This window comes from Pistacia vera, unplaced genomic scaffold, assembly GCF_008641045.1.
Source record: "Pistacia vera cultivar Batoury unplaced genomic scaffold, PisVer_v2 Contig246, whole genome shotgun sequence".
NCBI lineage: Eukaryota > Viridiplantae > Streptophyta > Magnoliopsida > Sapindales > Anacardiaceae > Pistacia > Pistacia vera.
Window position 1 is genome coordinate 440,653 of NW_022196053.1, and position 14,968 is coordinate 455,620.

At 36.1% G+C, this 14,968-nt stretch overlaps 4 protein-coding genes and 1 long non-coding RNA gene across 5 annotated transcripts; all 5 read left to right on the plus strand.

Moving 5' to 3' along the window:
- Positions 1–564: 564 nt before the first annotated feature.
- LOC116131923 (leucine-rich repeat extensin-like protein 3) lies at positions 565–1,698 on the plus strand. The gene is made up of 3 exons (XM_031417585.1): positions 565–658; positions 749–833; positions 934–1,698. Exons 1-3 carry the CDS (start codon positions 647–649, stop codon positions 1,584–1,586), a joined length of 750 nt encoding a protein of 249 aa, XP_031273445.1. The 5' UTR covers positions 565–646; the 3' UTR covers positions 1,587–1,698.
- Positions 1,699–3,259: 1,561 nt separating this feature from the next.
- On the plus strand, positions 3,260–4,502 carry LOC116131882 (protein PYRICULARIA ORYZAE RESISTANCE 21-like). The gene is made up of 3 exons (XM_031417543.1): positions 3,260–3,390; positions 3,852–4,206; positions 4,241–4,502. The coding sequence occupies exons 1-3, from the start codon at positions 3,297–3,299 to the stop codon at positions 4,500–4,502; spliced, it is 711 nt and encodes a 236-aa protein (XP_031273403.1). The 5' UTR covers positions 3,260–3,296.
- A 2,901-nt stretch (positions 4,503–7,403) lies between these two features.
- LOC116131985 lies at positions 7,404–7,931 on the plus strand. The gene is made up of 2 exons (XR_004128338.1): positions 7,404–7,517; positions 7,608–7,931. It is a non-coding gene; the product is annotated as an uncharacterized LOC116131985 (long non-coding RNA).
- Positions 7,932–8,159: 228 nt separating this feature from the next.
- On the plus strand, positions 8,160–9,412 carry LOC116131883 (chitin-binding lectin 1-like). Its single transcript, XM_031417544.1, has 3 exons — positions 8,160–8,240; positions 8,685–8,734; positions 8,926–9,412. The coding sequence occupies exons 1-3, from the start codon at positions 8,160–8,162 to the stop codon at positions 9,410–9,412; spliced, it is 618 nt and encodes a 205-aa protein (XP_031273404.1).
- Positions 9,413–12,829: 3,417 nt separating this feature from the next.
- On the plus strand, positions 12,830–13,687 carry LOC116131884 (protein PYRICULARIA ORYZAE RESISTANCE 21-like). Its single transcript, XM_031417545.1, has 3 exons — positions 12,830–12,858; positions 12,940–13,021; positions 13,107–13,687. Exons 1-3 carry the CDS (start codon positions 12,850–12,852, stop codon positions 13,685–13,687), a joined length of 672 nt encoding a protein of 223 aa, XP_031273405.1. The 5' UTR covers positions 12,830–12,849.
- The last annotated feature ends 1,281 nt before the right edge of the window (positions 13,688–14,968 follow it).

Here is a 14,968-nt window from a genome sequence, read left to right on the forward strand (position 1 = left end):
GCTTTCAAAAGGTTACATTATTAATTATGTAATCCATGACCCATCTAAATTCCTTAACTCACTCACTATTTCCATATAAAAACACCTTTCAATAATATATATATATATGTTAGGTTAGGACATATGGGGTTTGCTTAAGCTTTCAAAAGGTTACATTGGGTTAGGCTATTAATTATGTAATCCATGACCCATCAAAAATTCCTACACCGACACTCTGTGGCCTTCCGATTGAGTTCTTTACCATAGCATCAGGATCGGGACACGTGTACGGTTATTATTATTATTGTTTATAGATTTATATGTAATTAATTAATAAGGTGGGCTGTGTCAATCAATCAAAGCCAGCACATTGAATATGTACAGAATCAGCAATCATAAATGGAAGAAGCTAGTGGACAATCTAGATGATCGCATGAAATTCAACGTCTATTACACGTGTCAAATCATAGCGGTTATTGATGTACGAAAATCAAACTCTTACGTCTTCTTGAGATCAAAAATAAGTTTATATAATTACAAGATGTGTGTATCTCTCACTCTCACTTGTCATTCTCTTCCTCATCGCTTTAATTAATCAAACTCAATAATATTCTGAGAGCGAGGTTCAGAGTTCAGAGTCAGATCTGAGCAACCCCACCAGCCAGCCATGGGGGAGAAGGTTTGGGAAATCTTATCTTTCTTATAATTTAAACATACCCATCTCATTTATTTGTTCGTTAATATATATCTTGATTGTTTAATGTTGCAGAAAGTTGTGATGATGAGGTTGAAGGTTGACCTTCACTGTGAGAAGTGCTACAGGAAAGTGAAGAGAGTGCTGTGTAAATTCCCTCGTGAGTTGTCTTTAATTCTGTTCATCAATTCTTTTTGTTGATGAATTTGAAGTAGGTATTTAATGTAGAAGGAATGTTTGATTTTTGTGAACAAGATCAGAAATACAAGACCAGGTGTATGACGAGAAGCAGAACACAGTGACGATCAAAGTGGTGTGTTGTAGTCCTGAGAAGATCAAGCAAAAGATTTGCTGCAAAGGTGGTGATTCCATCAAGAGTATTGAAATTCTACCTCCACCCAAGCCTCCTGAAAAACCTAAACAACCCGAGAAGCCAAAGGAACCTCCAAAGCCGAAAGAACCTCCAAAGCCTGCACCCCCACCCCCACCGGCACCGGCACCGGCACCCCCACCGGCACCGGCACCGGCACCGGCACCCCCACCCCCACCGGCACCGGCACCGGCACCCCCACCCCCACCGGCACCGGCACCGGCACCAGCGCCCGCACCCCCACCCCCACCAGCACCAGCGCCCGCACCCCCACCAGCACCGTGCTTCCCACCGCACCCGGCACCGTGCTTCCCACCAAACCCGGGTGCAACGTGTTGCAGGGAATGCTACGAGGGGCGTGGAGGGGGGCCATGTTACCAACTAGGTAACTATGGACCGCCAAGATATTATGACGGATATTGCGGGAGGCCGGTGTATGATAGCTGGGGTGGAGGTCGCGGTGGCGGTGGCTATTGTTACAAAATTAATAGATGTGATTACTTTTGCGAAGAGAATCCTAATGCAGCTTGCACAATCATGTAAAAGCAATGGTAGTGCATGCATCATTTGTCGTTGTCTTTGAGCTAGCTGGTTTCACTATAGTTACGTTGTTTGGTGGGTTTTGGGTTTGGTTTTTAATTCAAATGTTGTATAGGACAATAAAGATAAAAATAAGGTTGGAGATGTTATTATACTTCAATTATCGACTAATAAAAAGTTAATCCATTGTTAATTTCATTTTAATTGCTTCAAATGTCATATCATATATCTCTTTTTGTTAAAGAGTGTGGTCGGTTATGTAGTGGTGTCATATTCTTACTCCTTTATATAACATTCATATATCAAATTTATTGTATATACAATTACCTAATTAAGTAATACTTGTTGAGTGATTGTATTTGTCCTGTCTCCCTCGACAAGAAGAATTGGAATACTAACCGACTTTCGTTGCAGGGTACTGAGGAATTCGAATGGTTAGGACATCATACGGTAAAAAATCCAAACACAATATTTGCATATGGTTTAATATAACTCGTCTATTATTATAGTTTCATGAATACGATATATAATAGTATATAACATTATAAATCTTGTATATAATTAACAAAACAGAAATTATCATAATTTTTAATTCTACATCTGGTGTTTAAAAACCTTTACATCAAATAATTTTGATATATTTATAGATAGTATATGAGATATTTTATTTTAATTTTTAATAGAATTCTAATAATTTTACATGAATAAATAAGGAAACGAATCACAATATCTAAATAATATTTCCACACGTTCTATGTTGAAATGATCCATATTTTTAGTGTTGGGTATGTACCTTTTCATGATCAGTATCTACTTTGTCAGATTCACAAAAGGGTTTTTGGATTATTAAAACATTTCACTTCACAAATCATTTTTTTAAAATTCTAACTTGCGTCCGAAGGATAGTTGGTACAACATGTTCTCCATTAATACTTTTTCCACAGTGCATTTCCTTTTCCTCCACTTTCTAACTATTTTCCCCCTTTTGTATTACTTTAGTGATGTGTACTAAGATTGAATAGGTGTATACTTTCTATACTAAATAGACATGTTGGGTGCCATTAAATTATATATTGTTTTATTATAAAGAATGTTATATTAATAGAAAGATAGATCGTCTTGAAGATTATTGTAAATGTTTAGGAAAATGTATTTGGTTGGTTTGAATAAATTGGTGAGTACGTTATATTTATATGTTTGGTGAGGATGATAAATGAGTGAATATGTTATATAAATTATTAAATTATATTTCTTTTTAAATATTAATATAATATTAATTTTATTATTATTTTTGAATCATTTCTTTTAACCTCCTATATTTGGAATTTTGTACTAAGATTGACAAAACTTTAATTTGTAGACACTTTTAGCAAAGTTTAATTTGTAATAAAGGTTATATAGACTTGTCTTTTCTAATTAAACTTTACGATAATTTTATATTGATTCTTGTATCAATCATATTGTTAATTAATTTTTAAAACGAAATACATGTATTAAATTAGTGTAGAAAAATCGAAAACAAATCATCGAGAGAACATGAAGAAGGAAAAGGATTGAACCAGACACAATTCTCCTCTCACCATGTGGAAAAGAAGCCAGGGATCGATTATTTTGGTTTGGTTGATTCATCAATTTACAGAAATCTTATCTTTCTTATAATTTAACCATACCCATCTCATTTATTTGTTTGTTAATATATATCTTGATTGTTTAATGTTGCAGAAAGTTGTAATAATGAGGTTGAAGGTTGACCTTCAGTGTGAGAAGTGCTACAGGAAAGTGAAGAGTGTGCTGTGTAAATTCCCTCGTGAGTTGTCTTTAATTCTGTTCATCAATTCTTTTTGTTGATGAATTTGAAGTAGGTGTTTAATGTAGAAGGAATGTGTTGAAGCATTGATAATTTGCTGGAAAATTCAGTTAAGTTAGTTTGTTTTTGAATTAGTTTCTTGGGGCCAAGTAGCAGTTGCATTCCCTTGTTTCCTGCTGAAACTGAAGCTGCTGGAGTTGTTCTGGAGTTGTTAATTTTGTGTCATGTTTAGGTGTAATCAGTGTAAGATAAGTGTGCATTAAGTTACCAACTTTGTTTTTGAAATTTAAAATCTGAATGGTTGTTGTAGTTGGTAAAACAGTAAGCCTTGTTGTGTATATATTGCAAGTTACAGTGTAATGAAATACAGCAGTTCACTTTCTGCATTTTTTCTCCTTTTCTTTCTTAGAGTTCTCCGGCCAAATACCAACAGAATGTTTGATTTTTGTGAACAAGATCAGAAATACAAGACCAGGTGTATGACGAGAAGCAGAACACAGTGACGATCAAAGTGGTGTGCTGTAGTCCTGAGAAGATCAAGCAAAAGATTTGCTGCAAAGGTGGTGATTCGATCAAGAGTATTGAAATTGTACCTCCACCCAAGCCTAAAGAACCGGAGAAACCAAAAGAACCCGCCAAGCCTAAAGAACTTGAAAAGCCTAAAGAACCGGAGAAGCCAAAAGAACCTCCAAAGCCGAAAGAACCTGAAAAGTGTAAACCGGCACCGGCACCGGCACCCCCACCAGCACCAGCACCAGCGCCTGCACCGACACCCCCACCAGCACCATCGCCCGCACCCCCACCCCCACCAGCACCAGCACCAACACCAGCACTAGCGCCTGCACTCGCACCCGCACCCGGCACCGTGCTTCCCACGAAACCTGGGTGCAACGTGTTGCAGGGAATGCTACGAGGGGCGTGGAGGGGGGCCATGTTACCAACTAGGTAACTATGGACCGCCAAGATATTATGACGGATATTGCGGGAGGCCAGTGTATGATAGCTGGGGTGGAGGTCGTGGTGGCGGTGGCTATTGTTACAAAATTAATAGATGTGATTACTTTTGCGAAGAGAATCCTAATGCAGCTTGCATAATTTGTCGTTGTCTTTGAGCTAGCTGGTTTCACTATTGTTACGTTGTTTGGTCGGATTTGGGTTTGGTTTTAACCTTTTAATACAAATGTTGTATAGGATAATAAAAGATAAAAATAAGGTGGGAGATGTTATTATACTTCAGTTATCAACTAATAAAAAGTTATCATTTACTAGCTGGTGTTTAAAAACCACGTCAAATTATTTTTTTATATTTATAAATAGTGTATGAGACATTCTATTTTTATTAAGATCTATATTTTAATTTTGAATAAATAGAAAAATGAATTATAATATTCAAACAATATTTAGGCACATTTTATGTTGAAATGATCCATGTACTTAGTGATTGGGAATGTATCTTTTCATGATCAGTATCTACTTTGTCAGATTCACAAAAGGGTTTTGGATTATTGAAACATTTCACTTCACAAATAATTTTCAAAATTTTAACTTGCGTCCGAAGGATAGTTGGTACAACATGTTCTCCATTAATACTTTTCCATAGTGCATTTCCTTGTCCTCCACTTTCTAAATGTTTCCCCCCTGTTGTATTAATTTAGTGATGTGTACTAAGATTGAAGAGGTGTATACTTTCTATACCTAGATAGACATGTAAGGTGCGTTTATATTATATAATGTTTTATTATAAGAAGATGTTATATTAATAGAAAGATAGATTATCTTAAAAATTATTGGAAATGTTTAAAAAAATATGTTCAATGCCGTCTCAAGAACATTTGTGACCCTAGACAAGAGTTACTTTGGGACCCTTTTAATAATATAAGCATATATTAAAAAATTATTTAAAATTTATTTTTCTTACCTTTTGAGATGCAAAATCACTAATTAAATTTTTATATTCAAGTTTAGAAACCAAATCTTTTTCAATTGATAATATAGCAAAATTACCTAATCTTTCTTGTGAGGGCGAACGGTGGATGACGAGCTATTGGGGTCAGGTAAGTGAGGGGTTTTAGGGAGGAGGCTGAGGGGACGAAGATGGTGGTGTCGAAGAAGGTCAATGATAGCAAATATATGCCGGAAATGACTATTGCACACGGTGAAGAATTAAAATGGGTTGCGAAAATTGGCCAAATTGGGGGTTGTCAAGGCTGGGAAAATGTTTCGGAAATGATTAAGTGATGAATCTGGTCGATTTTGGTGAGAAAATTGACCGGAATCATCACTTTAATGCTGACAGTGACACTATGGTGGTGTAGTGGGGTGGAGATGCAATGTTTTCATCATTTTAGGGATTAAATGGATGTTTTGAAATTTTAGACATTTAAATAATTAGTTTAGTTAATTTAGGGGTGTGAATGGAAAATATGAAACATGGTTTTTTTTTTTTGTAAATTTATGTAAAAAAATTATAATGAATTTGGGCATTTTTGCCTTTTTTTAGGCCATTTGACCGGTTTGGATAAAAAATTATAAACTTTTTTAGGCCCAATGGTATTTTTATAAATCTATTTAAAAAAATTTTAAAATAATTTTGGGTTCCTTTTTGGGCCTTTTTTTTGGGGGGGCCTAGGCAGGTGCCTCACCTGCCTACCCCTTGGGCGAGTTCTGAATGTGTTTGGTTGATTTGAATAAATTGGTGAGTATGTTATATAAATTATTAAATTGTTTTTCTTTTTTAATATTAATATAATATTATTTTTATTATTGTTTTTTGAATTTTTTTTTTTAATCCCCTACCTTTGAAATTTTGTAATAAGATTCACAAAACTTTAATTTGTAAAATTTTTTAGCAACGTTTAATTTGTAATAAAGGTTATATAGACTTGTCTTTTCTAATTAAACTTTACGATAATTTTATATTGATTCTTGTATCAATCTTATTGTTAATTAATTTTTAAAATGAAATACATGTATTAAATTAGTGTAGAAAAATCGAAAACAAATCATCGAGAGAACATGAAGAAGGAAAAGGATTGAACCAGACACAATTCTCCTCTCACCATGTGGAAAAGAAGCCAGGGATCGATTATTTTGGTTTGGTTGATTCATTAATTTACAGAAAGTGATGTTTTTGGTTGCTATAAGGATTGATTGGTAAAGGTTCAATGCACTACCACCAGCAAATATTTATCCGAATTTAAAAGAAAATAAATAAACAAATAAATGTAACCCAATAATTTCCATCCTAGCTATAAATGTTATCTTCCCCACTAATTGACATAAATGTTTCAGTAATTGTGAGTATGGAGTTGGATGGATATCTCATTGTTGCTTTAAGGGACAAATTTCCACATCAATTGTAATGGTCCTCACAATAGTACATGAAATTACTGGTGAGAATAAAGAGGATGCGGGGATGAGGCAGAGAGTAAGTGAAGTCGATTGAAAGGTTTCTTTTTTACATTTAATATACAATTTCTTGATGACAATTCCAATTAGTTGACGCCATTAATAAAGTAGCATAACCACTACCAGCAGCCTCCCTCAAAGTTAATTTATTTGCAGGTCCATCAACCATGTGAACCATGTGCATTTACAAGTTTTCTGATAAAAGTCGCTATCCTTGGTTTGAATATCGGTTGATTGAGGTCATCGAATAAGGCATGGAAAGATCGGTGGCCACTAACTTACTATTATAAGATGGATTAAGGAGGTAATGGATTAATTAATATATATATAGACGGAACCAACTAATTCCTTTATAGTTAAAATAATATTTAGGTGAATTAGAGAAGAAGGTGGAAAAGGGTTGATGGAAAAGACCTGGTGGTATAAGAGTACGATTGTGATTATATTATATAGAATACTTTGTAATATTTGATAATGTGCTTAATTAAAAAGTTTCAGGCAAGATTACTTAACCGTGAACCCTTCAATGATTTTTGGAGTCATTTGGAGGACAGTAAGCCCTACGTCAGTTGGAGAACGTCACCTGACACACAGTCGGGCTTTAATTTTGTAATTAACTCTCCTTAAATTGCAGTTTGGCTTTATATATAAATGATAACCAGTCTTGATCTTTATGCTTTGAGGTTCAGATCTTATCAACACTCTCAAAGATGGCGGAGGTTTGCAAATTAATCTCACCTTCCTTAACTCTCCTCTCTTGTCATTTAATTTTCTTCTAAGTATTTACATTTTCTGATTGATAATAGCAGGGTACGATAATGGTGATCAAAGTTGATCTAAAGTGCTGCAAATGCTACAAGAAAGTCAAGAAAATACTCTGTAAAATCCCCCGTGAGTCTCTTTCTCTGTGTGTATGTTTATATTTGTGCATGAACATGCAAGCTATTGGATTTGATTAATTCTCTTGAACTTTGATATATAGAAAAACAAGATCCAGTTTATAATGAGAAGAAAAACACAGTTACAATAAAAGTGGCGTGTTGCTGCTGCCCTCAGAAAATGATGCAAAAGATCCGCTGCAAGGGCGGTAAGTCAATCATAAGTATAGAAATCAAACCGCCTGAGAAGAAAAACCACCTGATGAGAAAAAAAACCAGATCCCGAACCTAAAGACAAGCATCCTACTAAAGTTGTTGAACTACCACCACATAAGCCACCCAAAACGCTTTTACTGGGCTGTCCGCCGGGCTACGCCCACCTGGTCCCGTTTGGGGAGTGTTGCAGCGAGTGCTCCGAGGGGCGGAGAGGGGGGCCATGTGAACAGCCTGCTCATGGGAGACCTCCATGTTATGGTAGTTATTATGGAAAGCCAGTTTGTGATAGTTGGGCTGGTGGATGTGATTGTGGTTGCAACAGGGGTTATTATTGCAGGAATCGTTGTGGTTATTACTATTATTGTGAAGAAAACCCTTCATCTTGCTCGATTATGTAATCACATTATGCTTCATTGATGCATATGGTCATCGATCAATCTTCTAGTTTGATTATTGTTCTTGGTGGATTGTTAATTACGTGGAATATTCATAGATAAGTTTTTGCTGGTGTGGGGCTGTGGGCTAGTGTCTTTCCCTTTTTTGATAAGTTATTGTGGGCGTGGAAATATATATGTAATCACATTATGCTTCATCGATGCATATGGTCATCGATCAATCTTCTAGTTTGATTATTATTCTTGGTGGATTGTTAATTACGTGGAATATTCATAGATAAGTTTTTGCGGGTGTGGGGCTGTGGGCTAGGCCTTTCCCTTCTTTGATAAGTTATTGTGGGCGTGGAAATATCTATCTATCTATCTATCTATCTATATATATTGTTTAATGTTGCAGAAAGTTGCGAGAATGAGGTTGCAGAAATTTGTGACAAGTGCTACAGGAAAGTAAAGAGAGTGCTGTGTAAATTCCCTCGTGAGTGTCTTTAATTCTGTTCATCAATTCTCTTTGTTGATGAATTTGAAGTAGGTGTTTAATGTAGAAGGAACGTTTGATTTTTGTGAACGAGATCAGAAGTACAAGACTAGGTATTGGACGAGAAGCAGAACACAGTGACGATCAAAGTGGTGTGCTGTAGTCCTGAGAAGATCAAGCAAAAGATTTGCTTCAAAGGTGGTGATTCCTTCAAGAGTACTGAAATTCTACCTCAACCGAAGACTAAAGAACCTGAAAAGCCTAAAGAACCTGAAAAGCCGAAAGAACCTCCAAAGCCGAAAGAACCTGAAGAACCAAAAGAACCTGAGAAGCCGAAAGAGCCAGAAAAACCAAAAGAACCTGAAAAGCCTAAGCCCCCACCGCCACCTGCACCCGCACCAGCACCAGCACCGTGCTTCCCACCGAACCCGGGTGCAACCTGTTGCAGGCAATGCTACGAGGGGCGTGGAGGGGGGCCATGTTACCAACTAGATAACTATGGAGCGCCAAGATATTATGACGGATATTGCGGGAGGCCGGTGTATGATAGCTGGGTTGGAGGTCGCGGTGGCGGTGGCTATTGTTACAAAATTAATAGATGTGATTACTTTTGCGAAGAGAATCCTAATGCAGTTTGCACAATCATGTAAAAGCAATGGTGGTGCATGCATCATTCGTCGTTGTCTTGAACTTAGCTGGTTTCACTATAGTTACGTTGTTTGGTGGGATTTGGGTTTGGTTTTAATTACAAATGTTGTATAGGACAATAAAGATAAAAATAAGGTTGGAGATGTTATTATACTTCATTATCGACTAATAAATAGTTAATCCATTATTAATTTCATTTTAATTGCTTCACATGTCATATTATATATCTCTTTTTGTTAAAAAGAGTGTGGTCGGTTATGTAGTGGTGTCATAATCATACTCCTTTATGTAACATCCATATATCAAATTTATTGTATACATATAATTATCCAATTAAGTTATACTTGATAAGTGATTGTGTTTATACTGTCTCCCTCGACAAGAATAACTGGAATACTAACCGAATTATTAGGAGATTGCGCAATAGAAAACATAACACAATATTTATATGGTTTAACATAACTCGTCTATTATAGTTTCATAAACACGATGTACAACAGTACACAACACCATAAACCCGATATATAATTAATATAACATAAGTAATCCCAGTTTCTAATTCTACTGTGGGTGTTTAATAACTGTTATATCAAATACTTTTCCCATATTTATAGGTAGTATATGGAACATTTTATTTCTAATAGGATTCATATTTCAATTTTTATTTAGACTTCTATAATTTTATTTCTATTTATAATTATATTATTTATTAAATAATTTTCCTAAAAACATATAATTTTACATGAGAATAAATAGGAAAATAAGCTACATTATCCAAACACGAGAAACAATATTTCGATACATTCTAATTTGATCCCTAGTTTTAGTGGTGGGTATGTATCTTTTCATCAGTATCTTCTTTNGAAGGAATGTTTGAACAAGATCAAAAATACAAGATGAGGTGTATGACGAGAAGCAGAACACAGTAAGGATCAAAGTGGTGTATTGTAATCCTGAGAAGATCAAGCAAAAGACTTGCTGCAAAGGTGGTGATTCCATCAAGAGTATTGAAATTTTACCTCCACCCAAGCCTAAAGAACCTGAAAAGCCTAAATAACCTCCAAAGACGAAAGAACCTGAAAAACCAAAAGAACCAGAAAGGCCTACACAGAAACCAATGGATCCACTACCGGCACCACCCATACCCGAGCGACCAGCTGCACCGGCGACCACGCCCCAGCCACCACCACCACCAGCACCAGCGAAAGCAGAGCCGCCAAAACAAGACAAGCCTTTGGTTACTTTTGTTGACCCACTGCGAAAACCGGCAGCAGGCCAGGGCCGTCTCAAGAATATTTGTAACCCTAAACAAGAGTTACTTTGGGGTCCTTTTAATAATATAAGTATATATTAAAAATTTATTTCAAATTTATTTTTCTTACCTTTTGAGAAGCAAAATCACTGATTTAATGTTTGTATTCAAGTTTAGAAACCAAATTTTTTTCAATTGATAATATAGTCAAATTACCTAATCTTTATTGTGAGAGCGAGAGGTGGATGGCGAGCTACCGGGGTCAGGTAAGTGAGGGGTTTTGGGGAGGGAGTTGAGGGGACGAAGATGGTGGTGTCGGGGAAGGTCAACGACAACGGATACATGCCAGAAATGGCTGTCGCATGCGGTGAAGAATGAAAATGGGTTGCGAAAATTAGCAAAAATCAACCAAATTGGGGGTTGTCAAGGCTGGGAAAATGTTTCGAAAATGATTAAGTGATGAATCCGGTCGATTTTGGTGAGAAAATTGACCGGAATCATCACTTTAACGCCGACAATGATACTATGGCGGCGTAGATGGATGGACATGCAATTTTTTCATCATTTTAGGGATTGAATGGGTGTTTTGAAATTTTAGACATTTAAATAACTAGTTTAGTTAATTTAGGGGTGTGAATAGAAAATATGAAACATGATTTTTTTTTGTAAAAAAATTATAATGAATTTAGGCCTTTTTGGCTTTTTTGGGGCCCTTTGGACCCGTTTGGATAAAAAAAATTATAAACTTTTTTAGGTCACAATGAAATTTTTGTAAATCCATTTAAAAAAATCTTAAAATAATTTTGGGCCCCAAAAGGTAGGTGCCTCACCTGCCTACCTCTTGGGCCGGCCCTGCTCCCCACCATTGGGTTATCCGACCCCGGTTGGAATGTGTTGCAGGGAATGGTACGAGGGGCGTGGAAGGGGGCCATGTTACCAACTAGGTTGCTATGGACCGCCAAGATGTTATTGCGGATATTACTGGAGGCCGGTGTATTGTAGCTGGGGTGGCGGTGGTGATTGTTACAGAGTTAATGGATGTGATTACTTTTGCGAAGAGATTCCTAATGAAGTTTGTAGAATCATGTAAAAGTAATGGTGGTGCATGCATGAGAAGCTGGTGGTTTCACTATAGTTACGTTGTTTGGTGGCATTTGGGTAGTTTTTGTTTTGGTTTTTGTTAAAGAGAGTGTTGTCGGTTAGGTAGTAATGTCATATTCATACTCTTTTAATATACATCCACATACCAAATTTTATTGTATATACATTATATATAATTATCTAATTAAGTAATACTTAATGATATTGCTCTCCTTTCTAAATATTATATATGTTTGGTAAGATTCTCCACTCAATTATAATGGTCCTCACGAATTTACTGGTGATTTAATACACATATGCATATAGACTCGGAGAATAAGAGGATGTTGGGATGATGCCAGAGAAAAGTGAAAGTCCATTAATAAAGTAACATTACCACTACCAGCAGCCTCACTCAAAGTTAATTTATTGCAGGTCCATCAACCATGTGCACTTCAAGTTTTCCGATTAGTGAAGTCGCTATCCTTCATTTGAATAATCTTCATTAATCTTAAGTAGTGTTGATTGATTCATCGATCAGATCTTAATGCTTCATTTTGCCAAATTTTGTTAGTTAAATGATCTTAAAATATTTGTTACCACACAATCTTTATGTAATCTATAAGAAATTAAATTCATTTCCAATAAGGAATGGGAAGATCGAGAGCCACTAACTTTATTATTGTAAGATGATTGAGGAGTAATGGTTTTTTAATTAACATCATAGACATCAACTAATCCCCCTTATAGTTAAATATTTAAGTGAATTAGAGAGATGAAATGCATGATCCTGATTGATTTGTGGAAATTCGAAGGTATATTATATAGTGAGCCGATTGTGATAACGTGCATAATTGAAAGTTTAAAGTAAGATTACTTAACCTTGAATCCTTCAATGATTTTTTGGAGTCATTTGGAGGTCAATAAGTGTACGTCAGTTGGAGAACGTCACCTCAGTGGGGCTTTAATTTTGTAATTGACTCTCCTTTAACTGCAATTTGGCTTAATTAATGTTTACATAAGAGAAGTTATTCAGGTGTATATATAAATGATAACCAGTCTTAATCTTTAAGCATTGAGGTTGAGATCTTATCAACACTCTCAAAGATGGCGGAGGTTTGCAGATTAATCTCATCTTCCTTATCTCTCCTCTCTTATTTTCTTCTAAGTATTTGCATCTTTTATTGATAATCGCAGGGTACGATAATGGTGATCAAAGTTGATCTAAAGTGCTGCAAATGCTACAAGAAAATCAAGAAAATACTGTGTAAAATCCCCCGTGAGTCACTCTCTGTGTGTTTTGATTTGTGCATGAATATGTAAGCTATTGGATTTGATTAATTCTCTTGAACTTTGATATATAGAAATACAAGATCAAGTTTACGATGAGAAGAAAAACACAGTTACGATAAAAGTGGCGTGTTGCTGCTGCCCTCAAAAAATGATGCAAAAGATCCGCTGCAAGGGCGGTAAGTCAATCATAAGTATAGAAATCAAACCGCCTAAGAAACCTGAAAAGCCTAAAGAGAAACCACCCGCACCCGCACCAGCACCCACACCCGCACCAGCACCAGCACCCGCGCCGGCGCCGGAGCCAGCACCAGCACCACCACCAGTGAAAGAGGAGCCACCTACTAAAGTTGTTATTAAACAACCACCACATCAGCCACCCAAGACACCGATATTGGTCTGTACGCCGGGCCATGCCTACCCAATCCCGTTTGGGGAGTGTTGCAGGGAGTGCTCCGAGGGGCGGAGAGGGGGGCCATGTGAACAGCTTGCTTATGGGAGACCTCCATGTTATGGTGGCTATTATGGAAGGCCAGTTTGTGATAGTTGGGGTGGTGGCTGCGATTGTGGTTGCAACAGGGGTTATTATTGCAGGAATCGTTGTGGCTATTACTATTATTGTGAAGAAAACCCTTCATCTTGCTCGATTATGTAATCACATTATGCTTCATTGATGCATATGGTCATCGATCAATCTTCTAGTTTGATTATTTTTCTTGATGGTTTGTTAAATGTTAATTACGTGGAATATTCATAGATAAGTTTTTGTGGGTGTGGGCATGTGTCTTTCCCTTCTTTGATAAGTTGTTGTGGGAGTGGAAATATTGTAATCCTATTATTGTAAAAGGTGCCATTTTTTATTTGATTCCTTTTTCTTTTCTCTCAATTTCTCATCATTATCTTTTTTTTTTTTTTTTTTTTTTTGTCCTTTTTTTATGACAAGAGGTACCTAGGCTAACTTACGCGTACCAGCCTACAAGGAGATGAATATAAGGTGTTACAAATTCTTTCTACAAAGAAATGTACACAGAGATGAATATAAGGTGTTACAAATTCTTTCTACAAAGAAATGTACACAGAGAGATGAATTAATACAAATTGCTTGAACTCGTTCCTCTCTATCGATCGCTCAGAAATGCATATTATATTAGGGAGTTGCTATTCTTACAAAGAAGCCTACAAAAGAGGCATACAAAGTTAATCTCCACCCTTCATCTTCATCATTTCTCTCTCTCTCTCTCTTTCTTTTTTTCCGTTTTTCTTTTGTTTTTTCTTTCACTTTGTAAGCTACTTTGTAAACTTCTTTGTAAGGATAGATTTATCCATTATATTATTCCACAATATGGACAAACTTAAGTTGTCATCAGTATCATAATTAAGTTACTTAATTAACATATTTAACCCAGAAAATATGGGTTTTGCTGTAATACCCCGTACTTTTTTGTATGGAGTTTTATTAAATTTTATTTTGTGATTCTGGGGGGTAAAGTATAATAATTTGAAAGTTTTGGGGATTAAAAATCAAAATGAATGAGTGAGGAGTAAATTAAAAATTTTTAGATATTTTGATGAACAGTGACCATTCAATGAAACGAAAAACGGGGAAGAAGAAGAAGAAGAAGAAGAAAGAAAAAGGAGAGGAAAAGAGAGAAGGAAAAGGAGAGAAAGAAGCAGAAAAGAAAGAAGAGAGAGGAAGATGGAACCAATAATAGAGAGAGGAAGGAGAGAAGAGAACAATGGAAGTGGCTGAAAAAGTGGCCGCCGGCGAGGAAATTCCGGTGATTGGAAAGAGCAAATGGAAGGCTAGTAAAGCTTGATATTTCCCTTTTTTGGTGATTTATGATTCAATTGGTTTAAAGAATTCTCTTTGGATTGTTTTGTCTATGATTTGGTATAAATTCATGAAAACAAAACTAAAATAGGGAGATTGATTTCA